Genomic DNA, 17,717 nt, shown 5'->3' on the forward strand with positions numbered 1-17,717 from the left:
CTTCTCTGTTCCAGGGTTGGTAGATCCATAGCCTTTAGTCTCTCCTCATATGTCATCCCATCAAATTCTGGAACCATTCTTGTAGCCATTTTTTGTAGTCTCTCCAATTTCCTTATGTGATTCTTTTTATAAGGGGTCCACACTACTCCTGCATATTCCAATCTGGGTCTTATTATAGTACTTATCAATTTCTTCATCATTTCTTTGTCCATGTAGTGAAATGCTACTCCAATATTCCTTAGCAAATTATATGTTTCTCTAAAAATTCTATCAATATGGCTTACTGGTTGATTGTTTTCTTCCATCGTCACTCCTAAGTCCTTTTCCTTTTTGACTTTCTCCAGTTCTACTCCATCTCCCATCTTATAGATTCCCACGGGTCGTCTTTCACTCTTTCCCATTTCCATGACATGGCTTTTGTCCACATTGAATTCCATTTCCCACTTTTTGCTCCATTTCCAGATCTTATTTAGGTCTTCTTGCAGTATTTCACAATCCTCTTTTTGCTTTATAACTCTGTGTGTGTGTGTGTGTGTGTGTGTGTGTGTGTGTGTGTGTGTGTGTGTGTGTGTGTGTGTGTGTGTGTGTGCCTCTACTTATCTACTCCCACACTTAACAGAGGGCAGTGGTGGTGGTGGTGGTGGCGGTGGTGTGTTTCCAAGCCTGCACAGTCCAACACTGCTGGCCAAGGTGCTGTGGTGTCTGTGTCTCAGGGATCCCACTGCTGTCAAGGTGAGAGAGAGAGAGAGAGAGAGAAAAGAGAGAATATACCTTGAAAAACTGAGATTGAAAATTATGTTAAACGATTGAAATAAAGAAAAACTGAAAGAAAATATGAGAGAGAGAGAGAGATAGAGAGAGAGAGAGAGAGAGAGAGAGAGAGAGAGAGAGAGAGAGAGAGAGAGACCGAGCAATACCCAAACACCCACTAACACCAATATTACACCAGATAAACCACCACCGTCACCACCACCACCACCACCACCTCCACCTCAACCACCACCAGCAGACCTTGATTGAAAAAGTGGATGACCTTTGCCATTTGTCGACCTTCACCTGTGACCTTCCAGCGCCCAGTCAGGTCACCCAGGTCACCCAACAAGACCCCTCTCCCTCTTCCTCCCCCAGCCACACCCCAGGAGGAGGAGGAGGAGGAGGAGGAGGGAAAGAGAAGAATGTTTTGGCTGAGAAGTTACAAGTTATGATTCAAGGAGTGATTTCATTTGCCGAGAAGGTTTGTTGTTGTTGTTGTTGTTTTCTAGTAGTAGTAGTTGTTGTTGTTGTTGTTGTTGTTGTTGTTGTTGTTGTTGTTGTAGTAGTAGTAGTAGTTGTTGTTGTTGTTGTAGTTGTTGTTTTTTGTCGTCGTCGTCATCATAGTCGTAGTAGTAGTTTTTTTTATTTTAAAGTGATGAGCTGAGATGTGTTTTAGTTTATTTATTTATTTATTGTTCTGTAGCTTAGAAACAATGTTAAACTTTTTCATCTTTATTTTCATTTATATAAGTAATTAAATCTTTCAATTGCTTACTGTACAAAATTTGCCTTATATCTAATATGCAGAGTTGGGACTTCCTGTAGGCTTATCTTCCTGACACTCACTGACCCAGCTCACCACCAGTACCTCCACCCTCACTACATGCATCACTATTGTACAGCTGGTAGTGTTGTTGTTGCCAGTAATATTACTTTAAAATTGATTATCCTAAAAATGAAAGCAGTGTAACCTGTGAGGCTGTGATGCATGTTTATAAATATCAGCGGATGAGCACCCTGACTCAGTGCCATGATGGTGAGGAGTAACAAGTTCATGATCACAACACCACACATCAACATTCAACACTCTCACTGTTATGGCAGCAGCAGGAAAAGATTGGAGCTACACAGCCTCCTACACAGTACAAGTGGTACATTATGTCAAGGAGCATGGCAGTACAGCACCAGCAAGGGATTCAAGGCCAACACACATGGAAAAAAATATACATGTTTGGCCACAGCAAGAAGACCAAGTGAAGAGTGCAAGGAAAGGTAAAGCTAACCTTCGCTGTCCAGCCCCACACTGCCCACAACTTCAGGCTGACATAAAAGTGTGGGTGGTAAGTGAGAGAAATTCAGGGAGAAGTGTTTCCACCAAAATGCTTATCTATTTTTTGTTTCATTTGCTATGTTTTACAGTTACAATTTTTTTTATTTATTTTTATGTTGTGGCCTATAGCATTTGTAGGTAACTTGAAGAGTGTTGGAAGTGCTGTTCAACTTCACCCATTAGTGGCGCAGGCAATTTTATTCATAGTGGTGGGTATGTTAGGGCCCATATCACCACCCAAGTGCATCTTTGGTGTAACCAACCACCTAGAACCTGGGTATCATGGTGACATGTAGCTAACTTTAAACCACTCCACAAATGACACAGCCTCAAGGCAGCATGTGATGGGATTCAAACCTACACATGCACGTCTGCCCAATCCCACCACCACCACCACCTAATCCAGTATGCCCCTGCCTCCCTCTAAATATTGAGGTATTTTGCTTGCACTTATTGCTGCTTTGAATAGCCAGTTTGCTTTCACACCAATGTTTTCTGCTTGTGTAATGTGCTGCTCATTGCTTTCAACAGTATATGCTTAAATACACAAAAATATCATTTTCCCAAATTTGACTTGCAGAAATGGATGTGTGTCTTATATACACATCCGTCCTGTATGCCACTAACCCTTATGTTCCGGTGATTAAACTATTTTCCAATATCCCATGATGGATCAAAATGGTAAACCTAGAAATTGTCAGAAGACTGTTTGAATACTAATAATTATTTTCTCTTTGTTATTCTGAATACAATGATGTACTTTCTAGCTCAATGTGACATCTGAAAGTTTAGTTATTGCCTTATCAAGGATTCCTCCTCCGCCCACTGTGTGATCCGTCAAGCAGAAACAGCTCGGTGAGCGATGACACCGCAAACACACACACACTCTCTCTCTCTCATCTTGGAAGAGAAATTGTACACTTCCAATGAGAGAGAGAGAGAGAGAGAGAGAGAGAGAGAGAGAGAGAGTATTCTTTCACCCCTTTTCATATCAAGTTTCAAGCAAAAAACATGTAGGTATTATGTCTCTCTCTCTCTCTCTCTCTCTCTCTCTCTCTCTCTCTCTCTCTCTCTCTCTCTCTCTCTCTCTCTCTCTCTCTCTCTCTCTCTCTCACAGACACACACATACACACACACACATAAATGACATGGTGGATGGGGTGTCCAGTTATGTGAGCCTATTTGCAGACGATGCAAAATTGTTACGAAAAGTGAGATGTGACAAAGATTGCGAACTACTCCAGGAAGACTTGGACAGAATATGGAAATGGAGCTGTACATGGCAAATGGAGTTCAACACGACAAAATGCAAGAAAATAGAGTTTGGCAAGAGTGAAAGAAGAATCAGGAGTATGTACAAGATAGGAAATGAAGACATAAAACCAGTCATGAAGAAAAAGACCTTGGGGTGACAATTACCAATGACCTATCGCCAGAGAGACATATAAACAAAATAATTGGAGAAGTATTGAACTTATTGAGGAACATAAGAGTGGCGTTCGTATATCTAGATGAAGAAATGATGAAGAAAATAATTACTGCAATGATAAGACCGAGGCTTGAATATGCAACAATACAGTGGGCTCGAACTTAAAGAAACACATAAGGAAACTAGAGAAAGTACAGAGGGCTGCAACGAAAATGGTGCCTGACTTAAGAGATTTGACTTATGAAGACAGACTGAAAAGAATGCAACTTCCAACCCTGGAAAACAGAAGAAAGGAGACCTGATAGCAATATACAGAGTGATGATTGGCATGGAAAAATGGATAGGGAAGATCTGTGTATGTGGAATGGAAGAATGTCGAGAGGGCATGGGAAAAACTAAAATGGCCACTTATAGGAGATGTGAAAAATATAGCTTCCCTCATAGAAGGGTGGAAGCATGGAATAGTTTAGACGTGGAAGTGGTCAACGCAAGGAATATTCATGATTTTAAGAAAAAGCTGGACATTAATAGATATGGAGACGGGACAACACGAGCATAGCTCTTTTCCCGTATGTTACAATTAGGTAAATACAATTAGGTAAATACACACACACACACACACACACACACACACACACACACACACACACACACACACACACACACACACTCACTCCTGCACGAACGACATCAAGAAGTATAGCTTCCCGTATCGGAGCATTGATGCATGGAACAAACTGAGCGTGGATGTGGTGTGTGCGGCAAGTGTCAGTCAAATGAAGGAAAAATTGGACAAGTGTGGACAAAGAGACAGGACATAGAGAGAGCTATGGCTCGGGCCCTGTAATCACAAATAAGTAAATACACACACACACACACACACACACACACACACACACACACACACACACACACACACACACACCCTTGATCGTCTTCCCAGAACACGAGAGGCACGCCTGTGTCTCCGTGAGCCACTCTGGGTTCTCAATACGATGTTTGGAGTCTGTTCTCCATCACCACTATCTCTGTCTTCTCTCTGTTCTGAGAAAACAGGTGGATCGTCTGAATCATTTTCCGAGTCTTCACTACTGCTGTCTTTGCTTTCTTCAGTTTCTTGCTCATAATCACTGTGACTGTAGTCAGGCTCAGAAGCACTGCTAAATAAAAATGATCTGTCTTGTTCCATAGTGAGTTATGAACTGAGATGTCCCTTCGCTCTTATCAGGGTGCTTTTGACACGGCGGGTCGCTGGGGTTGCCAAGTGTCGCCCTCAGAATGGGAGAATAGCTTCGTTACCCCTAAATATACAGAGCTAGTGGCAACACTATGGGTGGAAAAAGAAGCCAGATACTTCCACTCGCCATCTGACTCGAGAAACCGCACTTGGAACTCAAACATGAGGCGCGAAAATTCTTGATTATGGGAATGATTGCCATCGCTACGGACACACTGATGCAATCGTTCATATACGATTGCCGGAACATAAGGGTTAAACACAGTACTTATTACACTCTTCTTTGTCTCTCTTCATTTAAGTAATTGTCAAACTCTCAATCAATTACTTTTTAAACTTGCATCTAATGTGTCCGTTTTCTCTCCGTGTAAGTCATTTAATCCTGGTTTGTGTTATTGTATGTATTGTTAAGCTTTGACTGAGTGGCACTGGTTTGTTTCCCAGGTGGAGGGAGAGAGTGACAGTGAAGAGCCAGAGTGTCTGCAGGCCCTGGTCCACCTGGCACACCTGATGGCACTGCTCTATGTACACACTGGGGACAACAGGTCAGAAAAAGAGAGAGAGAGAGATTTTTTCTTATTATTATTTTTGTTGTCATTAGTTGAGAAAGGAAGGAAAGACAAAGAATAGATACTGATATGATTTGAGAGAGAGAGAGTGAGAGAGAGAGAGAATGAATAATTTTATATTTTAGAAAGTAATGAATAAATTAACTCTCTCTCTCTCTCTCTCTCTCTCTCTCTCTCTCTCTCTCTCTCTCTCTCTCTCTCTCTCTCTCTCTCACACACAGATTGGAGAGAAAGTTTAGCCACACACTCCGCCTTGTCGCAGCTGGTCTGGAGAAAGTGAGTGTGTCTGAGGGTGCGTCACGCTGGCAAACCCTTCACCCTGTTTTGACGTCCCTTACTGCTATGCTGGAGGTAAGACTGTGCTGTGGTAGGGTGTGGCTGTGGCTGTGGCTGGATGTGGTGTGGTGTGATACTGATAAGGTGGATTGCGATGTGGTAAAGTGTGTTTTGATGTGGTATTTAGTGGTAGAATTTTTTTTCAAGGTCCGAATTTCGTTTGACCTAAGAGTAAAATTTCTTGAACTTTTCATTTGAAGTCCAAAATGTTCAAGGTCTGGTGTTCAAATTCCGAGGATCTAGTGTAATTGTGTTCAGTATTTCATTTCACCTTGCTAATCTAACCCCTTTAATTTCTCCTTCATTTCTTGGCAGGGGCCGGAGGAATTAGCAGGGGCGGTAAGCAAGGGTAGACACAAGCAGATCCTCTCCTCACTGCCCCCTGCCTTGCCTGCTGTCCTGCTGGGCCTGCTGGAAAAAAGATGCACCAAAACTCCCACAGCCTCAGCCACAGCCAATACACAGATGGCAAGGGGGACATTTAGCCAGGGTGTGTTTAGGGGTGTCTCAGGGATGTTTGGGTGTGTTTTAGGGGTATTGTGAGTGTGTTTGGGGTGTCTAGGATGTGTTTGGGAGTGTCTGGGCAGTGTCTGGATGTTTTAGAGGTTTTGTGGGTGTGTTTGGGGTGTTTTGGGATGTTTTAGGAGTGTTTTGATGTGTTTAAGTGTGTTTTTGTGTGAGTTTTGGGATGTGTTTAGGTATGTTTTGAGTGCTTTTAGTGTATTTTGGAGTGTTTTGGGATGTTTTGTATGTGTTTGTGTTATGGATATTTTTTGCAGTGGTTTAGGTGTGTTTTGAGGTGCTTTGGGTGTGTTTTGGATGTATTTTCTGTGTTTTAGTGTGTTTTTGGTGCTTTTAAGATGCTTACGGGTGTTGGGTGTGTGTTTTGGTGTGTTTGGGAGTGTCTGGGTGTGTTTGGGAATGTTTGGGGTGTAATTGTGTGTGTTTCTGGGTAGTTTGGAGTGTTTGGAGTGTGTTTTGTACTGTTTTAAGTGTGTTTGGGTATTTTGGAGTGTTTTGAGTGTGTTTTGGGTGTGTTTTAGGTGTGTATTGATGTGTTTTATGAGTGTTTAGGGTGTTTTGGGTGCATTTGAGAATGTTTTGGGGTGTTTGTGGTGTGTTTTGGGTGTCTTGGTGTGTTTTTTGGTGTGTTTTAGAGTGTTTTTGTGTTTTTTTGTGTGTTTTTGTGTGTTTGAGTGTGTTTTAGGTGTGTTTTGGTGTGTCTAGGTGTGTTTTGGTATGTCTAGGTGTGTTTTGGATAATTTTGGGTGTGTTTTGGTGTATTATTGGGGTGTTCTGAGTGTGTGTAGACATTTTATTATTAGAAAAATAGTGTGTGTGTGTGTCTGTCTGGAAAAATTAGGCAAGTGTCACATACATTAATAACTGCTACTACTACCACCACCACCACCAATATAAATAGCAGTAGTAGTAATAGTAGTTGTAGTAGTAATAGTAAAGTAGTAGTAGTAGTAACGACACACACACACACACACACACACACACACATTAACATCATCATCATCATCAGATTCCTGGGACGACTTTGACATTGGGTTTGACGACACCCTGGGAGGCTCCTCCAGGACGCTGCATCAGGACTTGGTGGACTTTGAGGAGACTTCAAACCGCACCGAGGGAGACCAGCGGGATGGTGAGTCGGGGGGCGGGGGGCGATGAAAAATGTTATTATTATTTTATTTATTTATTTATTTATTTATTTTTATTATTATTATTTATTTATATATTTTTATTTTGTTTGTCTATTTAATTTTTTTTTATTTGATGATTTTTATTTATTTATTTATTGATTGATTGATTTTTATTTATTTATTTATTTATTTATTTATTTTTATCTTTTTCTGTCTTTAATTTTGTGCCTTTTTTTTTAATAATGTTTTCTTCTTTATTTATTTGTTTTATTTATTTTATTTTATTTTTTTTTTTTTTGCCACTTTTCCATTATTATTTTTAGCATCTTTCTTTTTCCTTTTTTCTCTTTTCTTTTTCCCCTTCCTTTTTCTCTCTTTTTATCATTTTACTTCTTCCTTCCTTTTTTAATTATTTTTACCTCTTCCTTTTTTTTTTTACTTCTTTTCTTCTTTCATTATTATTTTTATCTCTTCTCTTATTTCCTTCTCTTTTTCATTATTATTTTTACCTCTTCCTTTTTGGTTTTCATCATTATTATTATTTTTTGTGGTTGTTATTTTCTACTTTCTTAAAACCTCTTCCTTTTCTCCTTTTTATTATTATTATTATTATTTATTTATTTTTTTTTATTTATTTATTTATTTATTTTTTTTTTTTTTTTGTGAGTGTTTGGGTTTTGAAGGATGTTTTAGGGATTTGAGTTTAGTCTCTAAGTGTGTTTTGGGTTGTAACCTTTGTTGGGGTTTCCAACGAGTGCTTTTCAGGTTGTAGTGCCGTGCACTTCCACAGAAAACCTTATCTAACCTTATCCAATGTTATGTAATTAACCTAACCTTACCAAGCATTATCAAACATAGTGTAACCTTACTTAACCTTACCAAACGTAATGGAACCTTACCTAACCTTACTTAACCTTACCTTACCTTACCTAACCTAACCTTACCAAGCATAATGTAACCTTACCTTATCCTAACCTAACCCAAACTCAAACTCCCCATGAGACTTCTGGCATCTAGCCAAAAACATCTCCAATAACTTCACTTCTTCATCTTTCCTTTATTTCATGGTGATGGCACCACTGCCATCTCTTCTGTCTCTAAAGCTGAACTCTTCTCTCAAACCTTTGCTCACAACTCCACCTTGGATGATTCTGGGCTTGTCCCTCTCTCTTCTCCTCCCTCTGACTATTTCATGTCTACAATTAAAATTCTTCGTAATGATGTTTTCCATGCCCTTGCTGGCCTAAACCCTCGGAAGGCTTATGGACCTGATGGGGTCCCTCCTATTGTTCTCAAAAACTGTGCTTCTGTGCTTGCACCTTGCCTGGCCAAACTCTTCCAACTTTGTCTATCGACTTCTACCTTTCCTTCCTGCTGGAAGTTTGCCTACATTCAGCCTGTTCCTAAAAAGGGTGACCGTTCTAATCCCTCAAACTACCGTCCTATAGCTTTAATCTCTTGCTTGTCTAAAGTTTTTTTAATCTATCCTGAATAGGAAGATTCTCAAACATCTGTCACTTCACAATCTTCTGTCTGATCGCCAGTATGGCTTCCGTCAAGGTCGCTCTACTGGTGATCTTCTGGCTTTCCTTACTGAGTCTTGGTCATCCTCTTTTAGAGATTTCGGTGAAACTTTTGCTGTTGCGTTAGACATATCAAAAGCTTTTGATAGAGTCTGGCATAAAGCTTTGATTTCAAAACTGCCCTCCTTCTATCCTTCTCTCTGCAACTTTATCTCATGTTTCCTTTCTCTATTGCTGCTGTGGTAGACTAAATCTATTAATAGTGGTGTTCAGGGTTCTGTCCTGTCACCCACTCTTTTTCTATTATTCATTAATGACCTTCTTAACCAAACTTCTTGCCCTATCCACTCCTACGCTGATGATACCACCCTACATCTTTCCATGTTCTTTCAGAGACGTCCAACCCTTCAGGAAATCAACAGATCACGCGGGACGCCACGGAACGCCTGACTTCCGATCTTTCTAAGATTTCCGATTGGGGCAGAGAAAATCTAGTAGTTTTCAATGCCTCAAAAACTCAATTCCTCCATCTATCAACTCGACACAACCTTCCAGACCCCTCTTCTTCAATGACACTCAACTGTCTCCCTCTTCCACAATGAATATCCTCGGTCTGTCCTTTGCTCATAATCTTAACTGGAAACTTCACATCTCATCTCTTGCTAAAACAGCTTCTATGAAGTTAGGTGTTCTGAGGCGTCTCCACCAGTTTTTCTCGCCCTTCCAACTGCTTACTCTATATAGGGGCCTTATCTGTCCCTGTATGGAGTACTCTTCGCATGTTTGGGGGTTCCAGTCACACAGTTTTACTAGATAGGGTGGAATCAAAAGCTTTTCATCTCATCAACTCCCTCCTCTAACTGTCTTCAGCCTCTTTCTCACCGCCGGAATGTTGCATCTCTTTCTATCTTTTATCGCTATTTTCATGGTAACTGTTCCACTGATCTTGCTAACTGCATGCCTCCCCTCCTCCCTTCTCCCCTACCCTCGCTGCACAAGGCTTTCTTCTTCCTCTCACCACTATTCTGTCTAACTCTAATGCAAGAGTTAACCAGTACTCTCAATCCTTCATTCCTTTCACTGGTAAACTCTGGAACTCCCTCCCTGCATCTGTATTTCCGACTTCCTATGACTTGTCTTCTTTTAAGAGGAGGTATCGAGGCATTTGCTCCACAATTTTGGCTGACGCTTTTCTCTTTGTAGAGAGCCACCACTCAAGGGGGCCTTTTTTTTTTTTTTTCTTTTTTTTTTGCCTTTGGCTGGTTCTCTTCCTTTCAAAAAAAAAAACAACTTTAACCTAACCACAACTGAATCTAACCTAACTTTATCCATTGTAATGTAACCTTACCTAACTTTACCTTACCTTAGTTAACCTAACCTAACTTTACCTTACCTTACCTTACCTTACATTACCTAACTTAACAACTCAACTTGCCCCAACTTAACCTAACCTAACCTAATCTAATCTAACCTTACCTTACCTTACCTTTCTTTACCTTACCTTACCTTGCCTTGCCTTGCCTTGCCTTGCCTTGCCTTGCCTTGCCTTGCCTTACTTTACCTTTCCTAACCTTACCTAACCTAACCCTTTGCAGAGGACGTGGTGGTTGACGACTTGACAACACTGGGGCTGCGGGACCAGTGTGTGGTGGTGGCGGGGCGGTGGCTGGTGGCCGTCGCTGATGCTGTGCCCGCTGGTGGTGGTGATGGAGGTGACACACAGCACACATTCCTTCACAAGGCTGTGGATGTGGTGCTGCAGATGTCACAGTGTTCTGCGCCAGACATGGGTGATGTTACTGTGGTGAGTATATTCACGGTCACCTGCTGGTCACTCAGCCAGCCTTTCCCTTACAGAGAGAGCTCAGAGCCCATAAACTAATCTTTGGGTTTGACTGAGACCACAACACACTCCACACACCGGGACAGCAAGGCCACAACCCCTCCAGTTACATCCCGTACTTACTTGCTGCTAGGTAAACAGACTACACATTAACAGCCACACCTATTTGCCTCGCCATGCCTGAAACTCAAACCCGAGCCCTCTCGGTTGTGAGCCAAGTGTGCTAACCACTACACTGTGTTGTGTGTGTGTGTGTGTGTGTGTATTTACCTAGTTGTATTACCTAGTTGTATTGTACAGGGTTTGAGTGTGGCTCATAGTGTCCTGTCTCCATATCTTCATTTATCTAGTTTTTCTTTAAAGTTATGCACACTCTGTGCTGTGACAATTCCATTATCCAATGCATTCCACTTTTCCACCGTTCTGTGTGGAAAACTGTATTTCCCAACATCCTTCACACACTGCCTCATCCTGATCTTCTTTACATGTCCTCTTGTCCTTCCATCTTCTTCCGTCAACAGCACCAGGTCTTCTTTGTCTATCTTTTCAATACCATTTACTATCTTATACATTGTTATTAGGTCCCCGTTCTCTTCTATCTTGTAAGGTTGGCAGTCCCATTTCCTTCAGTCGTTCTTCATATGTGAGGTCCTTTAATTCCGGCACCATCTTTGTAGCAATCTTCTGTATCCTTTCCAATTTCCTTATATCCTTTTTAGAGGTTGGAGACCACACCACTGCTGCATATTCCAGCCTTGGGCATATCTTGCTTGTGATGATTTTTTTCATCATATCTTTATCCATGTAATGAAATGCCACTCTTATATTAGTCAACATTTTATATGATAGTCCAAATATCTTGTTTATGTGTGTGTGTGTGTGTGTGTGTGTGTGTGTGTGTGTGTGTGTGTGTGTGTATGTGTGTGTGTGTGTAGGAGAGAGAGAGAGGGGGAGGGGAAAAGTGAATTTATAAATGAGTAGATTAATTTTTAGTTTTCTTCCTCCTCCTCCTCCTCCTCCTCCTCCTCCTCCTCCTCCTCCTCCTCCTCCTCCTCCTCCTCCTCCTCCTATCTATATTACCCTATTTATATCAGTCTGGCAGTGTTGCCATAGTAACATAAAAGTAGAAGTAGAAGTAGTAGTAAGCATTAGTAGTAGTAGTAGTAGTAGTAGTAGTAGTAGCAGAAATAGTAGTAGTAATACTTTAGATGTCTTCTTGTACTACCTTACTACCAAACACTTACTACTACTACTACTACTACTACTACTACTACTACTACTACTACTACTACTACTACCACCACCACCACCACCAACACCACCACCAGCACCACCATTTCAGCTGCTGGCGTTGGTACAGTCTCTCTTCGTTGCTGAGTACAATGAGGACAACATACTGGACGGCCTGGAGGTGATCAGCAACATTGCCAAGGTGCACTGTGGGGTGGCGCAGGTGGCCCGGTGCTCCCTTCTTTACCTGGCAGGTGAGTGGGCAGGTAACACAGGTAATGGTCTGTTCATTAACCCCTTCAGTACCGTGACACATTTTCCTATTCATTCTGGTGACTATTTGGTGATTCTATACAGCTTCAGAAACTCATGTGGGGGATTAAAATAGTGATGTCTCTGGCTATTAATCTTCTGACCTCCATAGACCCTTCCTAATGTCAGTAAAATGGTTTAATTTCCCTATTCATTCTGGTGACTATTTGGTGATTCTATACAGCTTCAGAAACTTATGTGGGGATTAAAAGTGTGAAGACATTGGCCATTAATCTTTCAACCTCCATAGACCCTTCCTAATGTAAATGAAATGGTCCTGTTGTACACAATCTCTAAGTAAAAATGTGTCCCGGTATTGAAGTTGTTAAAGATTGCATTGTTATCAGTATTAGTAAGTGTGTGTGTACTTTGATCAATCTTTAGTAAGGTTTAGTTTGGTTTTTCAATGTTTTTTTTTTCATGGTTCTAGTGGTGGTTTATGAGTTTAACAGGCTACAGAAGAACTTATTGTGGTTTTGAAGGGTCTTTTGTAGTTTCAGTGGTGGTTTTGACAGTTTAACAGGCTGCAATGGAAGTTACTGGTGTTTTGAAGGGTGTTTTGATGGTTCCAGTGATAGTTTGACAGTTTAACAGGCTGTAGTGGAAGTTATTGGTGTTTTGAAGGGTGTTTTGATGGTTCCAGTGATAGTTTGACAGTTTAACAGTGGAAGTTATTGGTGTTTTGCTGGTTCCAGTGGTAGTTTGACAGTTTAACAGGCTGCAGTGGAAGTTATCGGTGTTTTGAAGGGTGTTTTGATGGTTCCAGTGATAGTTTGACAGTTTAACAGGCTGTGGTGGAAGTTATTAAGCTTTCCAAACCAAACCAAAGCTAACACTACTTTTTCCCTCTTCCCGACAGACCTGGTACGCAGACATGGGTCCAGCCTCTCCCCAGACATTCGTACCAGCATTGTCACCCTCGTCAAGGCCTTTGCCACCAAGCACCAGCAGGGAAACTATGACAGAAGCGTTACCAAGAAAATATTTGACGTTAATGTGGAACTCACTAAGGTAAGACACTGCCATGACTGAGAGAAGAGAAGGTTGGGAAAGGTTAAGCTAGGTTAGGTTAGGAGAGGCTGGGATAGACTGGGAGAGGCTAGGATGCACTAGGAGAGGCTGGGATAGACTGGGAGAGGCTAGGATGCACTGGGAGAGGCTAGAATGCACTGGGAGAGGCTAGGATGTACTGGGAGAGGCTGGGATGCACTGGGAGAAGCTGGGAGAGGTTGAAATGGTTTGAGAGAGGCTGAGATATATTAATAGACAAAACACACTCAAGACACACCCAAAATGCACCCAAAACACCCCAAACACAACCAAAACACACCAAAATGCATTAAGATTACACCCAAAATGCACCCACACTCAAAACACACTCAAACACACCCTAAACACACCAAAACATGTCAAAATTACACTCAAAACATCCAAAACACCTAAAACACACCCAAACATTCAAAACACACTAAAAACACATTCAAATCCCCAAAACTCCCCCAAAACATATCGAAAACACACTCAAAACACACCCAGACACACTCAAACAGATTCAAACACACCCAAAACACACTAAAAACACACTCAAACACTCAAAACACACTAAAATCAAACCAAACACTCAAATACACCCAAAACATGCTAAAAATACACTCAAAATATCCCCAAACACACCCAAAACACACTCAAAACATTCAAAACACCACCAAAACACACTCAAAACACAGCAAAACATCTCGAAACACCTCCAAAATACATAAAAATATCAAAATTAGTCAAAACATCCTAAACACTTAAAACACATTCAGAACACTCTCAAAACACACTCAAGCACACCCAAAACATTAAAAACACACGCAAACACTCAAAACATCCTCAAACACACCCAAAACACCCTCAAAACACATCCAGACACACTCAAAACACACCCAGACACTCAAACACACCCAGAACATACTAAAAATACACTCAAACACTCAAAACACACTAAAATCACACCAAACACACTCAAATACACCCAAAACACACTAAAAATACACTCAAACACTCAAAACATTCCCAAACACACCCAAAACACACTCAAAACACACCCAGACATACTCAAACACATCAAACACACTAAAAGCACACTCAAATACTCAAAACATCCCAAAAACACACTCAAACACTCAAAACACACTAAAATCACAACCAAATACTCTCAAATATGCCCAAAACACACCCAAAACACACCCAAACACACTCAAAACATACCCAGACACACTCAAACACATCAAACACACCCAAAGCACACTAAAAGCACACTCAAACACTCAAAACATCCCAAAAACACACTCAAACACTCAAAACACTAAAATCACTTCCAAACACACTCAAATACACCCAAAACACACTAAAAATACACTCAAACACTGAAAACACACCCAAAACACACCCAAACACATTCAAAACATACCCAGACACACTCAAACACATCAAACACACCCAAAGCATACAAAAAGCACTCAAAACATCCCCAAAACACTCAAAACACACTAAAATCACACCCAAACACACTCAAATATACCCAAAACACACTAAAAATACACTCAAAACACACCCAAAACACACTCAAAACACACCCAAAACACATTCAAACACTCCTTATACCTCTAACCCTTTACACCTCCTCTAAACCCCAACAGGTGGACCCCAAACGCACATGGTCCAACTACGAGATCCCAGACCACGATCGGTGTGGAAAAATTATCGATCTTCTAACGACAACACCAGCGAACTGAGACTCTATGCTGCCTTGTCTCTGCACCTCCTTGTTGGCAGTGGTGGTGGTGGTGGTGATGGTGGTGATGGCGGTGGTGTGGTGGATGCAGCACACCAGGACGCAGTGTTCGAGGAGGTGTACCAGATTGTGTTGGAGTCTTTAAATGTGTCGGTATGTGTTTTGTGGTGTTTTGGTGTGTTTGAGTGTGTGTGTGTTTGAGTGTGTTTGAGTGTGTTTGGATGTATTTTGAGTGTGTTATTAGGAGTTGGGGTGTGTTTTAGGTGAGTTTTTGTGTGTTTGGGGTGTTTTGGTGTGTATGGTGTGTTTGGTGTGTTTTTTGTGTGGTGTGTTATGGTGTGTTTGAGTGTGTGATTGGGTGTGTTTGGGGTATTTGAGTGTGTTTGGATGTGTTTTGAGTGTGTTATTAGGTGTTGGGGTGTATTTTGGGCATGTTTGTGTTTGGATGTTTGTGTGTTTGTTGGGTGGGTTTTGAGTGTGTTTTGGTGTGTTTGGGACTGTGTGTTGTGTGTTATGTGTGTTTGAGTGTGTGATTGGTGTTTTTGAGTGTGTTATTAGGTGTTGTGTATTTTGGGCATGTTTGAGTGTATTTTGGGTGGGTTTTGGGTGTGTTTTGGGTGCTTTGGGTGTGTTTTGGGATGTTTGGTGTTTGGAGCTTTTGGGTGTGTTTTGAGATGTTTGGTATGTTTGGATGTGTTATGGGATGTTTAAGTGTGTTTGGAGATGTTTTGAGTGTGTTTGGATGTGTTTTGAGTGTATTATGGGGTCTTTTCAAATATCCTTCACACACTGCCTCATCCTGATCTTCTTTACATGTCCTCTTGTCCTTCCATCTTCTTCTGTCACCAGCACCAGGTCTTCCTTGTCTATCTTTTCAGTGCCATTAGACTATCTTGTACATTGTTATTAGGTCTCCTCGTTCTCTTCTATCTTGTAAGGTTGGCAGTCCCATTTCCTTCAGCTGCTCTTCACATGTTAGGTGTGCGTGTTCATGTTTATTTGTGTGATTTGGTATGCATTTAGGTATATTTGGTTAAATACAGCTTGTCAAACACACACATACACATACACACACATCTAACCAAACTTCATTATTTCTTTTTCTATCAAACTTAACAAAAAAACTTAGCACACACACACACCTAACCTAACCTAACCATGCCACCCCCTGCCACCCCCCACAGGACACAGTGAGTGAAGAGTTGGTGGGTGATGAGAGGGAGACCCGGTGTGTGAGTTTCCTGGTGAGCCTGGGCTGTGTGGTGGCCGCCTCACCTTACCTGGAGAGCAAAGCCTTGTTCGCTCTCTGTCTCTCCAACACTCACCACAATATTGATGCCTCTCTTCTGCTGCAGCTACTGACTTGGTGAGGCTGGGTGGTGTGGGGGGTGTTAGGGGGGTGTGGGTGTGTTTGTGGGGTGTGTGTGGGTGTTTGTGGGGTGGGGATGTGTGGATGGGAGGAAAGAATATTTGCAGGTGTGTGTGTAGGTGGAAGGAGGTGGTGTTAGGGTGTTTGGGACAGGAAAGGAGTGTGTGTGTGTGTGTGTGTGTGTGTGTGTGTGTGTGTGTGTGTGTGTTTGCTTTCACTTTATTTTTTCTTTCATTCTTACTCTCTCTCTCTCTCTCTCTCTCTCTCTCTCTCTCTCTCTCTCTCTCTCTCTCTCTCTCTCTCTCTCTCTCTCTCTCTCTCTCTCTCTCTCTCTCTCTCTCTCTCTCTCTCTCTCTCTCTCTCTCTCTCATTCTCACTCCTTCCTCCTTCCCTCAACATACAATACATCCTTTTTATCTCCACTCCACACACACACACACACACACACACACACACACACACACACACACACACACACACACACACACACACACATTAAACCTCTGTCTTTCCTCACAGTATCAGCACAGCCAAGCGCACCACACCACAGCACCTCCTGGCCACACACCTCCAGTACCTGACGTCCCAGTGGCTGCAGCATCGTCACAGCATCACAGCATTCCCCTGCAGAGCATTTGGCTTCGACACAACAGATGCCTTCCTTGCAGAGCACCGTGTGGCCCTCCTGCCAGTGCTGCTGGAGTGTGATGCCAAGGAGGGGGTGGAGCAGCTGGCCCAGGGGTGTGACGGGGGGCTGAAGGGGCTGTTTAGGGCTGCGTTTCCCCTCCTCATGGCGCGAGTCTTCCCTTTTATCGCTGGGAGAGTGCGGCAAATGAGGGAATGAGATTTTCTGAGGCAAAGGTGAGTGTTTGGGTGTGTTTTGATGTGTTTGGGGTGTTTAGGGGTGTATTGGGAGTTCACTTTTTAATACTAATCTTTGTCTTTTCTTTTTCTTAACACACTCAAAACACAAAAAAACAACATAAACACATAAAACACACTGAAAACACCCCATAACACACTCAAACACATTTAAAACACCCCCCAAAACACTCCAAAACACACCGGAATACACTTAAACATTCCCAAACATATTCAAAACACACTCAAAACACCCCAAACCACCCAAAAACACTCAAACACACTTAAAACACCCCCAAACATTCAAAACACACTACAAACACTCCAAACCACCCCAAAACACACCCAAACACATTAAAACACCCCAAACATACCCATACATACTCAAAACACACTCCAAACACCCCAAACCACCCCAAAACACATCCAAACATACTTAAAACACTCTCAAACATACCCTTACATACTCAAAACACATTCCAAACACTCAAACA

At 41.8% G+C, this 17,717-nt stretch overlaps 1 protein-coding gene across 1 annotated transcript in view; it reads left to right on the plus strand.

The window, feature by feature from the left end:
* The window catches only part of LOC123509273 (serine-protein kinase ATM-like), a 70,740-nt gene that overhangs the window by 23,159 nt on the left and 29,864 nt on the right, over window positions 1-17,717 (plus strand). Inside the window, 13 exon segments of the mRNA XM_045263472.1 lie at window positions 620-732; window positions 950-1,234; window positions 5,194-5,294; window positions 5,540-5,669; window positions 5,970-6,144; window positions 7,186-7,308; window positions 10,425-10,633; window positions 12,015-12,156; window positions 13,074-13,225; window positions 14,899-14,977; window positions 14,980-15,146; window positions 16,178-16,359; window positions 16,882-17,200. Coding sequence (XP_045119407.1) covers window positions 620-732; window positions 950-1,234; window positions 5,194-5,294; window positions 5,540-5,669; window positions 5,970-6,144; window positions 7,186-7,308; window positions 10,425-10,633; window positions 12,015-12,156; window positions 13,074-13,225; window positions 14,899-14,977; window positions 14,980-15,146; window positions 16,178-16,359; window positions 16,882-17,200 — 2,177 coding nt within the window.

Source organism: Portunus trituberculatus, chromosome 26 (assembly GCF_017591435.1).
Source record: "Portunus trituberculatus isolate SZX2019 chromosome 26, ASM1759143v1, whole genome shotgun sequence".
Classification (NCBI taxonomy): Eukaryota; Metazoa; Arthropoda; class Malacostraca; order Decapoda; family Portunidae; genus Portunus; species Portunus trituberculatus.